At 44.1% G+C, this 14,700-nt stretch overlaps 1 protein-coding gene across 1 annotated transcript; it reads right to left on the reverse strand.

Annotated features, from left to right (window-relative positions):
- Positions 1-457: 457 nt before the first annotated feature.
- Positions 458-14,683, reverse strand: abce1 (ATP-binding cassette, sub-family E (OABP), member 1). Its single transcript, XM_063015480.1, has 18 exons — positions 14,557-14,683; positions 12,180-12,350; positions 12,000-12,085; positions 9,832-9,929; positions 9,575-9,692; positions 9,346-9,483; positions 8,246-8,315; positions 8,028-8,124; positions 7,845-7,934; positions 7,562-7,683; positions 5,081-5,302; positions 4,680-4,739; positions 4,515-4,573; positions 3,925-4,035; positions 3,682-3,824; positions 3,477-3,599; positions 2,548-2,659; positions 458-909 (listed from the first exon to the last, which is right to left on the reverse strand). Exons 2-18 carry the CDS (start codon positions 12,280-12,282, stop codon positions 862-864), a joined length of 1,800 nt encoding a protein of 599 aa, XP_062871550.1. The 5' UTR covers positions 12,283-12,350; positions 14,557-14,683; the 3' UTR covers positions 458-861.
- Positions 14,684-14,700: the final 17 nt, after the last annotated feature.

Genomic DNA, 14,700 nt, shown 5'->3' on the forward strand with positions numbered 1-14,700 from the left:
AGGACCCGGACCGCTCCACCTGGGGATCGAACCCAGGACCTTCTTGCTGTGAGGCGACAGTGCTACCCACCGAGCCACCGTACCACGAGTGACTTGCACTGATAGAGCTTTATACTGGGATTTTAGAGACATGCTGGCAAGACGATGCCAAGCTGTACATGCTACAACAGTGCGGCTTCTTACACGCAGAGTGCGTGTGCATGACTATCCTGCCTGCAGTCCAGATCTGACTCCTATAGGAAACGTATGGCACATCATGAGGAGGAGAATCAGACGACGACAACCACGGACTGTAGAGCGGCTGAAGTCTCGTATCGAGCAAGAATGAGAAAATTAGTGTCCTTAGTTTCCAAAACATTAAAAAGTCTGAATAATAGACAAGATTATGGAACACAGAGATAAACTTATTTGGTATTTCACATCTAAACAAAACAAAAAAAAAACTCCCAGCACGCTGTTGACATTATTTTTTTAATAAGATGTTTCATGGTACAATGATTAAAACATTTTAATCAAAATATACACGTGTCGAGTATTTTCTCTTCTTTAAAGCAGTGGGACCCTGAAACTTAGGTTTTGAGTATCAATGATTGGCGTCCTTCCTCCTCGTCTGCATCACTCTGCTCTCTGTGCCCACTGCGAGTCGAATCAGAGGGTTTCACCCAATCAGCACCTCACCGTGGTCACAGCAGGGAGCTGGAGAGCAGTAGTGATGAAGAGGAGGAGGAAATGATGTTCATGGTGGTTCTAATAGAGTAAACCAGTGTGTCCCGGTGTTTCCTCCTGGATGATGCTGGGAGAGTCGGGGCCCGGTAGAAAGGGACCGACTTGGGAATCTTCACTTTAATTCTGGAAACGACTTCAGTCATCCAGGAAAAAGTAGTTGCCAGTTTTCTTTTGATCCACATCCTGGTTTTAAAAAAACGAAGATGAAGTCAACCAATCAGATTTGGAACAAGAAAGCAACCAACAAGCACAAGAGCTTCCAAACTTTTGACAAGATCAATAAACTCAAGCAATTTTTGGTGGCTTTAATCTAATTATTTATTTGGATTTTTTTTTTTACCCCTTTTTCTCCCCTTTTAGCGCATCCAATTGTTCAATTAGCATCGTGCTTCCTCTCTGTCTATGCCGAACCCTGCCCTGACGGAGGTGATCGAAGCTAACCCGTATCCCCTCCGAAACACGAGCAGCAGCCAGATGCATCTTTGCCACCCACACATTGACGAGTTTGGCGCCACCTAGCGTTGCCTGCGGAGAGACACACCCTAAGGGCACCCCCTCCCATCTCTGTGCAAGCGCCTCCAATCAGCCGGCAGAGAACGCGATCGCATTCTGACAGAGAGAGACCCGCATCCGGTTCTTTGTCCCACCCCCCACATGAGCGACCGGCCAATCGTTGCTCATATAGCCACTCGGCTTCGAACCGGTAAAGCAAGGCTGGATTCGATACCACGCTTCTCAGAATCCAGCCCTGGTTGCAGCGCGTTTCTTTTTACCGCTGCGCCACCTGAGCGGCATTTATTAGGATTTTAACGTCATGTTTTACACACTTTCGGTTACATTCATGACAGGACAGGTAAGTTTAATATCAAACACAGTCATGGACAATTTTGTATCTCTAATTCACCTCACTTGCACGTCTTTGGACTGCGGGAGGAATCCGGAGCTCTCGGAGGAAACCCACTTAGACAAGGAAAGAACATGCAAACTCCACACAGAGAGGACCCAGACCGCCCCACCTGAGGATCGAACCCAGGACCTTATTGCTGTGTGGCGACAGTGCTACCCACCGAGCCACAGTTTGCCGATAGCAACCTTCACCTGGCCTGTACAGTAGAACAGGGGTTTTCAACCCACCGCCCCGTCAAACATCGCACAGAAACCATTCCGAAAGCTCTTGACAAGCTAAAATAACATAATTAACGTTGTGCACATCATACATACGATGCAATTTTGCTGATTGAAAATATTACTTCAAAAAAGATAATACAGCCCGACCCCATCTGAGTCTATTCAGCGAGCACGTCATATAAATTCCTGGTTCACTTTTGTAAATCGTAAGCGGTTCTTGCTTTTAATGTAGATTAAAGCAGAAAACGTTACTTCACAGAGCCAAGCGGAGGCAAAAGTACATCAATTGCTCGTAAGTTTGCTATGCCAGATCCCCTGGACATCTCATAGTGCCACGCCCCCCTGGACAGGTAGAAAACCCCTCCTGTAGAGAATCCAGTAGAGAATTGTTTTTTTTTTTTTTAACTAATTCACACCTTCTGGCCAAGTCTGTAATCACAAGTTGTTGAAAAGGAGCATCAGAAGGTCCAGATGCATAAAGACACGGTCTGATAAGTGTGGAACTCCAGTGGCATAATTTGCAGCCTCGATTGAAGGCCAGGCTCTCTCATCTAACATTAGTGCCCGACCCCAAGCGCTATTTTAACCAACAGACACTAATGTAGACCATGTTGTTGGCACTGCACTGTTAATCTAAAATAGCTTTATTTCTCAATTTCACCTTGAAAGTCTGAACTTTAATGTAACGTTTACCTTAATGGAGTTGAGTTTGTTGATCCTTGGTCTGAAGTTGTTCGGATCTCTCCTGAAGGTGATCTCCAGCTGACCCAGGAACTTGTTCATGCCGGCCAACAGAGTCTGCGGCCTGTCACACAAATATATAAACACGGGCGCGCAAACACCAACCCAGCTTTACAAAAGAATCCATTCTGTGATTGTAGATGTAATCAGTACTAATGAAAAAAGTATTTAATTTAGTTTGTTGTATTGTTCACTCTCGGAAACGAGTTTATTTCCCAATTCAGACAACAGTTCAAGAACACGAATCTGCTGAAACCCGTTAGAACCAATTCCTCATTCTGAATCTGCTGCCGCTTGATTGACAACCCCCAGATCACCATACGCCGCCTCCGACACGTGTCTATTCTGCGGCCACTTCTCATCACCTGCCAGCGTTAAGTTCCCACACAGCGCTGCGTCGTGTACGGAGAGCCACACTAAGCTCCTTGTGACTAGGGCCAGCTGTAGCCTAGTGGTTACGGTACTGGACCAGTGATCAGAGGGTCAGCAAGGCCCTTAACCCTTAATCGCTCAGACTGTATACTGTAACAGTAATGTAAGTCGCTTTGGATAAAGGTGTCCACTAAATGCTGAAAATGTAAATGTAAATGTGACTACGCAGGTGGTGAGGGCAGCGGGAAGAAACCCTGTCCGACCTTCCCTCCCTCAAAAATGGCGAAGTGTGTTTGTGTGGACGCTCTGCTGAGATTTAAATTCACAAGCTTGAAGGCTCCGGAGTGGCCTGTTGGCACATTAGACCGCTGCGCTGCCTAAGCAGCCCAGGTTTTAATATTATTTGAATGAATGACTATTGCATTTACATATTCAGTCTTGTGCATCCGACTATGACTATGGGTGCCCAAAGTTATTAAGCATGGCTGTCAGTAGCTGTGCAGTCGTACGTGTTAGCGGTGGTGTCTCTGGAGGGAATTCCGTCAAACACAATGACTCGGTCTGCCAGGTACGTAGCCATGATGAAGTCGTGCTCCACCACGAACGCCGTTTTCTTCGCATGAAGGATGAATCTGTGAAGCAAACGAGGTCTCATTAACGGTGCGATCACGTAGTGGCGGTGACATGACGCACTACAGGCTGTAGTCGTATTACCGTTTGATGACTCTGGCAGCCATGAGACGCTGCTCAGAGTCCAGGTAGGCAGACGGCTCGTCGATCAGGTACACGTCGGCCGGCTTTCCCAAACACAGAGCCAACGCCACGCGCTGCAACTCGCCACCGGACAGATTCTGGACCTACACACACACAGAGGATGAGAATGTAATTATATTAGAACGGTGCTGGAAGGCAAATCAGGAGACTGTACGCCGGCTGCTTCCCGTCTTGGTGACTCACGTCTTGGTCAATGATGCTCTCGATCTGCATGGGCTTCATGACATCGGTGACAAACTGAGGGTGCGTATACGCGTCTCTGATCTTATCATGTAGCAAAGCACGAACGCTGCCCTGAATCACACAAAGCAGAAAGATGATTGATTATCTGCATTTATTTATTAGGATTTACAATCATGACAGAACAGCTCGTTACTCATTACACAAGATTCATCAGTTCAAGTTCGTGGACAATTTTGCATCTCCAATTCACCTCACTTGCACGTCTTTGGACCGTGGGAGGAAGCCGGAGCTCCCGGAAGAAACCAGAAAGGACCCGAACAAGTCCACCTGGGACTCAAACCAAAGACCTTCTCGCTGTGAGGCAGCAGTGCTACCCACTAAGCCACCGTGCTGCCTGAGAAATCTATTAAATGATAGGCTGAAAGTTTACGTGTTAAATGCAGCAGATCTGATCAGCGTGAGATATGAATAAGTACCCACAGACAGTGATCTGAGGTGGGACGAGCCACGAAACAGCTGACGGGTTTGAAAACTGTATAATAAAATATATATAACATAATAAAAATATCATGACACTGAGTGGAACTCACCTTGAACTTGGGGCTGATCTTCTGAGGTTTGTAGCTCACGTTCAGAATGGGCACATCACCTACAACAACAACACACAAAATGAGAGGAACCGATGCTAACCCTCGTTTTCGCAGCCGTGGGGTTATTTGTGTGTTTGTTCCGTGTGTGTGTGTGTGTGATGTTACCTCCTCCATCAGGTTTTAGACCTCCAGCTAACAGCCTGATGAACGTGGTTTTTCCAGTTCCTGCAAAAATATACCATTGTCTTTACTGGGGAAATGTATAAACCAGGAACACTTTCTTAGTGCTTCATCTTTAAGCTATTGATAAATTACACATTGCGGCCAAAAGTATGTGGACACCTGGCCATGAGTTTGGAGTTTGTTGGACCTTCTATTTCCAAACTATGGGCGTGAATAAGAAGTCGTTTATTCAGCAGGACGACACGGCCGGTCTCGCGACGGCTGCTCTAGCTCATCCCAAAGGTGTTCAGCTGGGCTGAGGGCAGTAGTCAATAATCAGGAGGTGTCCACATACCTTTGGTGAACATGAAATCACATTTTTGTGAGGGTGTCCTAGAACGTACCGTTCTCTCCCAGCATGACCATGATCTCAGAGTCGGTGAACTCTCCCTCAGTGATGCGAAGGAAGAAGTCACCCATGCTCTTGGTCATGTTGGGGTACTGGTAGCGGCACATCTTCTTCACCTCCTCTTCTGCCGCCGTCTCCGCTACTTTGAACACCAGAGAGCTCTCGCGGAAACGCAGGTTCTCGGTCGGGACGTAGCCGTCCAGGAAGATGTTGATACCTGAGAGGTAGGAATGAATAATGTGAAGAATTTTTATTGATAATTACTGGCAATAAGTTTGGCAGGTGTGATGTTTTTACTCCATAACCTCCTGGTCAGGGTCTTGGACATGCGGAGAGAGGCAGCAATACACCCTCGACAGGGTGTAAATCCATTAAAATGCATTTACATTTACGGCATTTAGCAGATATTTCTATCCAAAGCGACTTAGTTATGACTGAATACCACGCAAGTAACTGAGGGTTTGTGCAGGCCTTGCACAGTGGCACCTCGGTGGTAGCAATAGCTGAACAAGCAACCTTCTGATTACTACTTCAGTACCTTAATTGCTGAGCTACAACTGCCAAGGCGAAAACACCCATACATTTACTCACACCCAGGGCTAAATTACAGCAGCCAATCTGACTTATGCACGATAATAGGAGGTACAAAACTGTGCAGACGTGCACTGAAACTGTCGCACTGAAAATAATAGAAAAAAATAGATGTTTGTGTAATAATTTTGTTGTTATTTTAAAATATATGACAATCAACAACCAGGTCTATTATTTGGGCCAAACAGTTAAGAGAAGGACTGCATTTATTTTGTGTGGCTTGGAATTACTTTCCTCAAAAAAAAAGGGGTGCAAGGGAGGTGCAGCGGTCTTACACACAAGCACACCACTGCAGAGCGTTGGAACCCTTGAGGCTGAATCTCAGCAGAACTGTCGATCTGGCAGGGTGTCCATACCCATACGATCACAATTTGAGGGTGTGGAAAGTTGGGCGGGGTCTCCTCCCGCTGCTGCTGCTGCGATATACGATCTCCAGGACTGGGGGGGGGGGGGGGGAACACACGGAGTCTAACGTGGCTCTCCATACGCCATACGGATCTGCGAACCCAACACTGGCAGGTAATAAGAAGCTGCCACAGATTGAACACGTCTTCTGAATCTGATTGGATGTTGTGGATTCACTATGGGAAATTGGAAATTGGACTAGATTGGGAGATCAAGACTGAAAGAATAGGGGGAAAAAACTTTGTTATTAAAAATAATGAATTATGATCAGGTCTTTTGTCAAACAGTCATGGGTGCAGTAACTAGATGTTCTAGCACATTTTAGATTTTAACCTCGAAGCAAGCTGGGCTAAAAAGAAAAATCCTGTGTGATTATTCCCATTAATCCCACCCTACAAGCCACCACTGATGGTCTGTAACGCGTTACTCTAATCTGACCACATTTTTCAGTAACGAGTAATCTAACGCGTTACTATTTCCAATCCAGTAATCAGATTAAAGTTACTTATCCAAGTTACTGTGCGTTACTATTTTTGTCATTTTCCTTAGTGAAAAGATATTTTTGCTTTCTTCTTGGCAGGGGCAGAGCCAGGGGGTGGCCAGTGGTTGCCATGGCCACCATAAAGTAATCTTCGGCCACCCCTCTGGCCCCCCCACCACCGCTTTGCCGGCAATTTTTTTGCGGAAGCATTTCTGCAGGCAGGAGCAGCGCACCTCAGATGAGTAGTTCTTCACCAAAACAGTGCAGTAATACACTCAACATCAATGTCAACCACCAACACCATTACAGAAGTACAGTAGTACTATTTATTATTATGTAGTATTCATGGCGCGCTACGAGTAAAAGCGCCAGTTGGCTCTGCGCATTCCAGTGTTGCCAGATTGGGCGATTATCCGCCAAATTGGGCGGATTTTGTTGGAAAACAATTTAATAGCAGGTAAATAACACTTATATTTAAAAGAAAATCTTCCGTTTTAAGAAGCTCCAGCATTGTAGAAGGCTATTAAAAGTAAAGTCAATTTTCAATGCTGGTTTAGCGTAATAGTGTTGGTCAGTCTGTATCATATTCTTGAAAGAAAATTAAAATTTGTTTTCCATGCATTCACACTGGCATGTTCTGGGATTCAATTGAGTCTCATCAGTACACACAAGTTGGCAGCCAAATGATAAAGTATTGCAAAGGAATATCTTTGAAATATTCCGCATTATATAACTAATAAAGTAACTTGTAATCTAACTTAGTTACTTTTAAAATCAAGTAATCCATGAAGTAACTAAGTTACGTTTTAAAGGAGTAATCAGTAATCAGATTACTTTTTCAAGGTAACTATGCCATCACTGCAAGCCACGGACTCAAACGAACTCTGTGTCATGTATGTACATTCACAGAAGCTAAAAATGGTGTAAATGTTGATCAGTACCGTTACTGAGCTCTGAAACAAATCACTGAATTCTGTGTAATAATGTAAGTCTCCGTACCTTCTCGGACGCTGAAGGGCATGGTGACGACGCCGTATGCACTGGGCACTCCGTACAGACAACAGATAAAGTCAGACAGATAATCCAGCACACTCAGATCGTGCTCAACCACGATGATGTACCTAGAGACAGTCAGACTACGGTTAGCTCAGTAAGCGGGATTCTACATTTAACTGACAATTCAGCCGATCATCATATCGTTTTCTAAGCCGTTTGCAGACGGTTATGGTTTTATTCCAGTGCGAGCTGATGTCTATCTAAAATCAGCGTGGACGGTACTGACCTGTCTGGTGAGATGAGGGATCGGATGGTGATGGCAGCTCTCAGCCTTTGCTTCACGTCAAGATAACTGGACGGCTCATCAAACATAAAGCTGCATGCAGAGAGAGGGGGGGGGGGGATTATGAATCCGACAGATCGAATCTCCACACAACAATCAAATGAGAACGAAAAACCCGTGACTGACATGTCTGCTCTCTGGATGCAGACGACGGCGCAGGCAAATCTCTGCAGCTCCCCTCCCGATAGGTCCTCAACGTTGCGGTCCCGCAGGTGCAGCAGATCTGACCGATCACAACACAAGACGCTTAAAATGAAGCCTATCCGAATGACAGAATTCATCCGCATCCCGATAACTCAATTTAACGGGTCTCCGGTAGCATTCAAGGATTAAAATCTTCATACCTAGCTGCCCACACACTATCTGCTCTGTCTTCGTGTCATCTTTTCTGCTCAGGATGGAACCAACTGAGCCCTGCAGACGGAAAACAATGTGACATCACTATAACAACTACACGACACTTTCAACATCCATTCGGAGATCACCTGTAACATGAATTGTAGTATGTTGAGCCAAGCATAGGAGACCAAAGAGGACAAAAGCTCAAGAGTCCCAGTTCCAACACCTTTATTTGTCCACACACACCAGGGATATTTACAAACGCGTTATTATTTTAAAAGAAAAAGAAGCTGGTTCACACCGTTACTGGTGTTATACATTTTAGGCCTCACGCCATCCTTTCTTCCCCCCTCCCTCCTTACTTCCTCCTGTTTTATCCAAAAGGTCCCTCCCCTGTAGGACCTAGCAGCCAATCCAGCTACAGCTGAAACTGGAGGGAACATTCTCAACTCATACCATTCCTAACAATTCAGACAGCCTTATTTACAATTTATTCTATGCTTTCTCTCTCTTCCCGGCAACGCCACGCATCCTCCCCGACACCCGGACCATCCTCACCACGACAGGTAAGTATTTATGTATACTATTTACCACATTAACTGGGTTAGCCCCTTTCCCCATTCATTACAACCAGACTTAGTGATGTGTAAGGTATCCTCACATCATCACATCACCACCACGCCCTGAACCCCTTTGGACGGGACACCCGCTGTCGAGAGAACAGAGGAATGAAAGCAAGATGGATTTGAATGAATCAGTTTCTATATGGTGCAGCCTGAGAGATGAGCTGCAGGCCACTGCTGAGGCTGTAATTACCCCATCCGCCCAAAATACATCTAAAATACATCTAAAATCAAGCCGTGCTAAGATAAGATTCCTTTATTGATCCCCATGGGGGAAATTCGGTGTGTTACAGCAGCTCCAGAGTAGAATGTGGAGTCCAGTGCTGGGAAAAGGGTAGGGGAGGATGTTGAGTTATTGTAGAGGGGGAGCTGGCGCCAAGGTGTGAATGGAGACTACTTTGGTGTGTGCCTGTGTGTCTTTTATCATCACTGACAGGATTTTCCCGCGTGTACGTGTACGACGCCTCCTCGTGCACCCTTACCTTGACGGTTTTGGGAATCTGATCGACGTATTGTGGTTTAACGATGGCCTTAAGGTCATCCTCCAGGATCTTGGTGAAATAGTTTTGCAGCTCAGAGCCTCTGAAATAGGCCAGAATCTCCTGCCAGTCTGGGGGAGTCTGCAACGAGCACACCGAAAGCACACCTTAACAGAACCGATCAGAAAACACGCGCCGCCGGGTCAATCTACTTCGTTCATGTTCCACTCACATCATATTTGCCCAGGTTGGGTTTCTGTTTCCCTGCCAGGATTTTGAGAGCGGTGGATTTCCCGATACCGTTGGTGCCCACCAACCCCAACACTTCTCCGGGACGTGGAATGGGCAACCTGGCAGAAGTGATCAGAGCAGAGTAAAACACACACACACACACACACACACACACACACACACACACAGTCATGTTGCCATCACGAGTGATACAGTTAAGTGTATAGAAGTGTATAACAAACATGTCATGTCACTAACCTGTGCAGTTTAAAAGAGTTTGCACAGTATCTGTGTGTGGTCTCCTTCTCCAGGTTGCTGGGCAGGTTCACGATAGACAAGGCACCAAAAGGACATTTCTGCAATGCAAAGAAAAAAAACAAAACAAAGGTTATTGTGATAAATTGCATGGCCAAACCAACATGACAAGCTTATAGCGTCCCATTAAAATACGAAACATCACAGTTTCATATCAGCACGTCTTTAATGCTATACAGTATTTAATTATAGAGCACTGAAGTCGTGCGCCATTCTGTAGTCCTCGTTATGCCCATATTTGGAGACCCGGCTCTAACGCATCCTGTGCTAAATAAACATGTTCAGAACCCTGTACGTTTCGTCCTGTGTACATTTTTCTCCTGTACATCACCGGATCCTCTGAATTACGAGGTTGTTAAAGGGTCGTAATACTTATAATGCCACACGAAAGCTAACGCTACTGCACATTAATTAGACGTCACTGAACTACACCGATCGAATCAACGAAACGAGCGGCTCGATTTTGTTGAGTACAACCAAAGGCGTAACACCCGACCGTCCTCGCTTTCTACTTTAATGTAGCTAGCTACTAAAAATATCAACCAAAACTTGTGAATATCACTCCACTGTTACGCTGGTGAAGAAAAAAAAAAAAAGAAAACATTAAGAGGCTTCAAGTTTAGTGACGTCAATTCCGTGCGCAGTAGCATTAGCTTACATGTAGCAATATTCATATTTTCACTCTTTAACGACTTCATAATTCAGAGGATCCAGTGATAATAGACGGAAGAATCTCCATAAAACAAAACATTTTTTATGACTACAGGATGCGAGAGAGGCAATTTGCGAAATCTCCGCTCATATTTCCCATTCAAAATTTCTCTTAGACCCGGGTTACCAAATATGGGCATAACAACATGGCGTGGCCTACAGAATGACGACACGACTTCAGTGGTCTATTCGCTTGTTAAGTGTGACGTCACGCGTCATTTCCGGGGCCAAACGAACCTAATCGCAAACGCAAACAACTATGGCTAAACCTGTGAACCTTTTTATATATATATTGTAAGATCCATATTGCACTAATTGTAATGATCTATGTTTATTGTCATAAATATTTTCTCTTTGGTTAAAGAATACTTATTTGAGGTGACTTGGTATTTCAGCTATTGATGATTTTTCCTGGTAATCAGTGTATGCTGTTATTCATTATTCCTCTTCGGTTAGTCTGCGGGGGGCAGAATTGTACTGACTCTATATACCGACAATATTTATCAATTATACGGAAAGAAAGAGGACGTGGAGCAACAGATTTATGTAATCGTAGTTTTGTTTGTTATACGCCAATTGCGAACATAGTGAGTTTTTACAAGAAACTTGGATTAACGTATAAGTCAATGTAAGAAGAAAGTTAAAATAAATTCTGTTTGTGGAAAACTTAAGGAACTCGTGTTGCTGTCGTTGGAAATTGGATTTACAAACATTACCCGAGTCATAAATGTCTAGTCCTTCTCAATAGCGGTCTGGACGAGAAAAGGTCTTATTATATACATATATTATATATATATATATTAGAAACATACATTAAGATACAAATAAGACAAGATGTGCAGCACACTAGTGCACTTCAGGTAATCTGAATATCATGAAAAGTTCATGTCATTAATTCATTTCATGTCACCTCATCAAGAGCGGTCATATTTTTAATTCATTACATGAAAACTGACATTTCTAACTCTTTGGTTTTACTTTTAATCAGTATAGCTTATAGCTTATACAGTAAAAATCCAGAATCTCACATTATTATATGAAATAAAATAAAAAAGCTTGAAACACGTGTAATGAATATACAATGACAGTTTACCTTTTTACATTGAATTATGAACAAAAATATTACTTCATGACATCTAATCGCAAGGAAAGCGGTAAAAAGACAGTTGGGTAGTTTTTTTTTCCGACTCGGACCTGTTGAAGCAGTACGGCACACAGCACTGTGGCATATTGAAAATACGAGAGACTCAGCCAACTTGGACCCGGATGTGACGTTTCATAAGGTCGACACGTCACCACTTAACAAGCGGATAAGCAGTGCAGCGTAGTAATCAAAGCAGCGATGTAGGACATTTAAGTGAACAGACACATGATGAGCAGAATCAGACCAGCTTGCTTACCTTGATGCAGATACCGCAGCCTATACACAGAGACTCAGAGATCCACACAATCTTGCTCTGCGGAGTCACCTCAATACACAGCTTACCTAAAGTCAGCGCACATTAAAAGAGCATTTCAACCCCACGCAGCAATTTACCAGAACGATCTCGTTTCGTTTCGAGTGCGCAAGATTTACTTACCCATCCTCACCACAGGGCAGCTTTTCTTACACTCCTGTCGGCATTTCTTGGGCTTACACTTGTCGTGATTGACGATAGCAATTCGAGTGTTCTTGTCAGCCATGGTGGCGTTTCTGTAGACCACAGGATGACGAGAGAGCGCAGTGTAGCAGAGAGGAGCTCAACACCTCACTGAAAAGGAGAAAACGTTTAGTTAAGACAGCAAAAACATGCTTCGTCATACAACGTTCAATCCAATCCGATCTAAGCCTAACGAAACCTGTCTTCTCACTTTACTAAGTGTTTCATTCTGGCCAGGACTGAGGTGTCAGGTCAGAATTCATCTGCCATAAAACAGAAGTTGCTGAAACATGACTGACGCTGTCCACAGTCCAGCAAGCTGTACACTGCCAGGCTTCAAAAAGGACACATTTTTTTTGTTAATGTGATTCACAATGAATGTCAGTCAAGCTGTAAGCTAACTAGTTTAGGTCTAGTCTAGTTTAACTAGACTCTAAACCAAGGCCAATGTAAAGCTTGCTTGATGTGGGTAGTGTCACTCATACCAGTATTTACGGTCAGACCTATTTTTGGTGCTTGATCTGACCACTTGGGCAAGTTTCCTCTCACCATAAGGAGACAGTATGATTTTTCTTCCTGCTTTTGCTGACAGTCCACAAACACTTTTATGTACTTTAATAGGAAGCCAATAACAATCACTAACAGGAAATTAGGAGAGCAGGCCACACATGGCATTAGAAAACTGTCTACACCACCAAATGAATCATCTAAATTTCTGAATGTAAATTTTGACCAATCAGATCATCAGACACGTCTCAAAAACAGTATAAAATATGTTTATTAGTCATTGTAATTAAGCTGTAAAAGCAAATCATGCAAATGTATTTTCATAGCACTGTTGCAGTGGGTATTGTCCCATAGCATCTTAACAAATTCTAGGTACAAATCCCCTAATGAGCAGGACAGAGTGACAAAACCTTTTTAAAAAAAACGAGATCCAGAGCGATAAAGCACCTCCGGGATCGTGTTAGAACCGAGGATTTGCAGATGATCTGTGCGGCGGGATTACATGATGCAACCACGTCAACATGGAGCAACTTTTAATAAATCCATGCCACAAAGAACTGAGGCTGTTCTGAGAACAAACGGAGCTCCACCCAGTATTAGTATGGTGTTCCTAATAAAGTGACTGAGTAATAAAGTTCTGAACTGAATGTTTTGCTGAGTTGCCAAGTACAGGAAAAGTTTAACATCCCAAATAGGGAAAAAAAAAAAAAAAAAAATCACAATTTCTATTTATTTGCTAGATTTAACATGCATAAGGATTTTTAATTCATGGCAACTTTGATCCAAAGCAACCTACAAGCAAGTGTTAAGTGTTAAGATTAAATGCCTTGCTCATGGGTCCAACACTGACAACTTAGCGGTGGAGGGGCTTGAACCAGCAACCTTCCTATGACGTGTTGAATGCAGATCTGATCAGCATAAAGACCTGAGGGACTCTGATAAGGACCAAATCGTTACAGCCAGACGACTGGGTTTAAGTATCTCAGAAACAGCAAGGAGCGAGTACCCACAATGGTCCGAGGTGGGACAAACCACCAAGTGGCAGGTTGTTGGAAGGCCAGGACTCACTGATACCAGAGGACAATAAGACTGCAGATCATTTCATGTGGCTCAACACACAAGTGCATCAAACCATTATTTGTACATTTACTTTAATCCAAAGCGACTTGGACCTAGAGAAGATCTACTGTGGCTCAAACTGCAGATCATTTAATGTGGCTCAACACACAGTGCATCAAACATTTGCTTTTATCCTAAGCGTTTTACATTAAACAGTCTAAACAAATGAGGATTAAGGGTCTTGCTTGGCAGTGGCGAGGCTTAACCCAGCGTTGTATGCGGCTGCGCAGTAGCAGGCCAGTCAAAGTGCGCACGTTAACTCCTGTCCACTGCTAAAAGCACATATAATGTCCAAAAAATCATCTGATCTGGACATAAGAGCAGTTAAAGAGGGTCTTGTGAGGTCCATGTCTCGGTGGGACAGAGCTGTTTTGACAGCAGAGTTGTTTTGGCCCTGTGGTCCTAATGTTTTGGCTCATAGGTGTATAATCCGACTTTAAAACGTCATAATTTAATTTGTGTCGTATTTGATCGTTATAAGCAGTTTGTTTCCACTTATAAAGCCTCCAAATGTGTCCAAATTTAAGTCTGTAACTAACATATGGCTACAGCTAGCTGGGTGGAGTTAGCTTAGCAACGTAGAGCGCTGAAATTGTGTTAGCATTGTGGCTAACTCGCAGCCGCTGCCAGTCAGACAGCACACCACCACACTCCTAGCCTCATGGACGGACAGTCAGTAATCCACACTTACCCTAACTGCTCCCCGGTGTCCGCCAAACCGGAATGTCTGTAAACGGTGTCGGTAATTTTACCGATTTAGAAACCGAAAAAAAACCCAGGCGCGTGCTCCTCACGCGAAGCCGGTTGGGAAAAGATGGTGCCGAGACCAGTTACG

Source organism: Trichomycterus rosablanca, chromosome 19, assembly GCF_030014385.1.
Source record: "Trichomycterus rosablanca isolate fTriRos1 chromosome 19, fTriRos1.hap1, whole genome shotgun sequence".
Taxonomy (NCBI): Eukaryota; Metazoa; Chordata; class Actinopteri; order Siluriformes; family Trichomycteridae; genus Trichomycterus; species Trichomycterus rosablanca.

Bases quoted from the DNA above. Each gene is read 5' to 3' on its own strand.
- abce1 (XM_063015480.1), bottom strand. From the start codon at position 12,282: ATGGCTGACAAGAACACTCGAATTGCTATCGTCAATCACGACAAGTGT. The intron at 12,086-12,179 runs GTAAGTAAATCT...CGCTGACTTTAG, and splicing joins CTGCCCTGTGGTGAGGATGG to GTAAGCTGTGTATTGAGGTG. The intron at 9,693-9,831 runs GTTAGTGACATG...CACTTCTGCCAG, and splicing joins AACTCTTTTAAACTGCACAG to GTTGCCCATTCCACGTCCCG.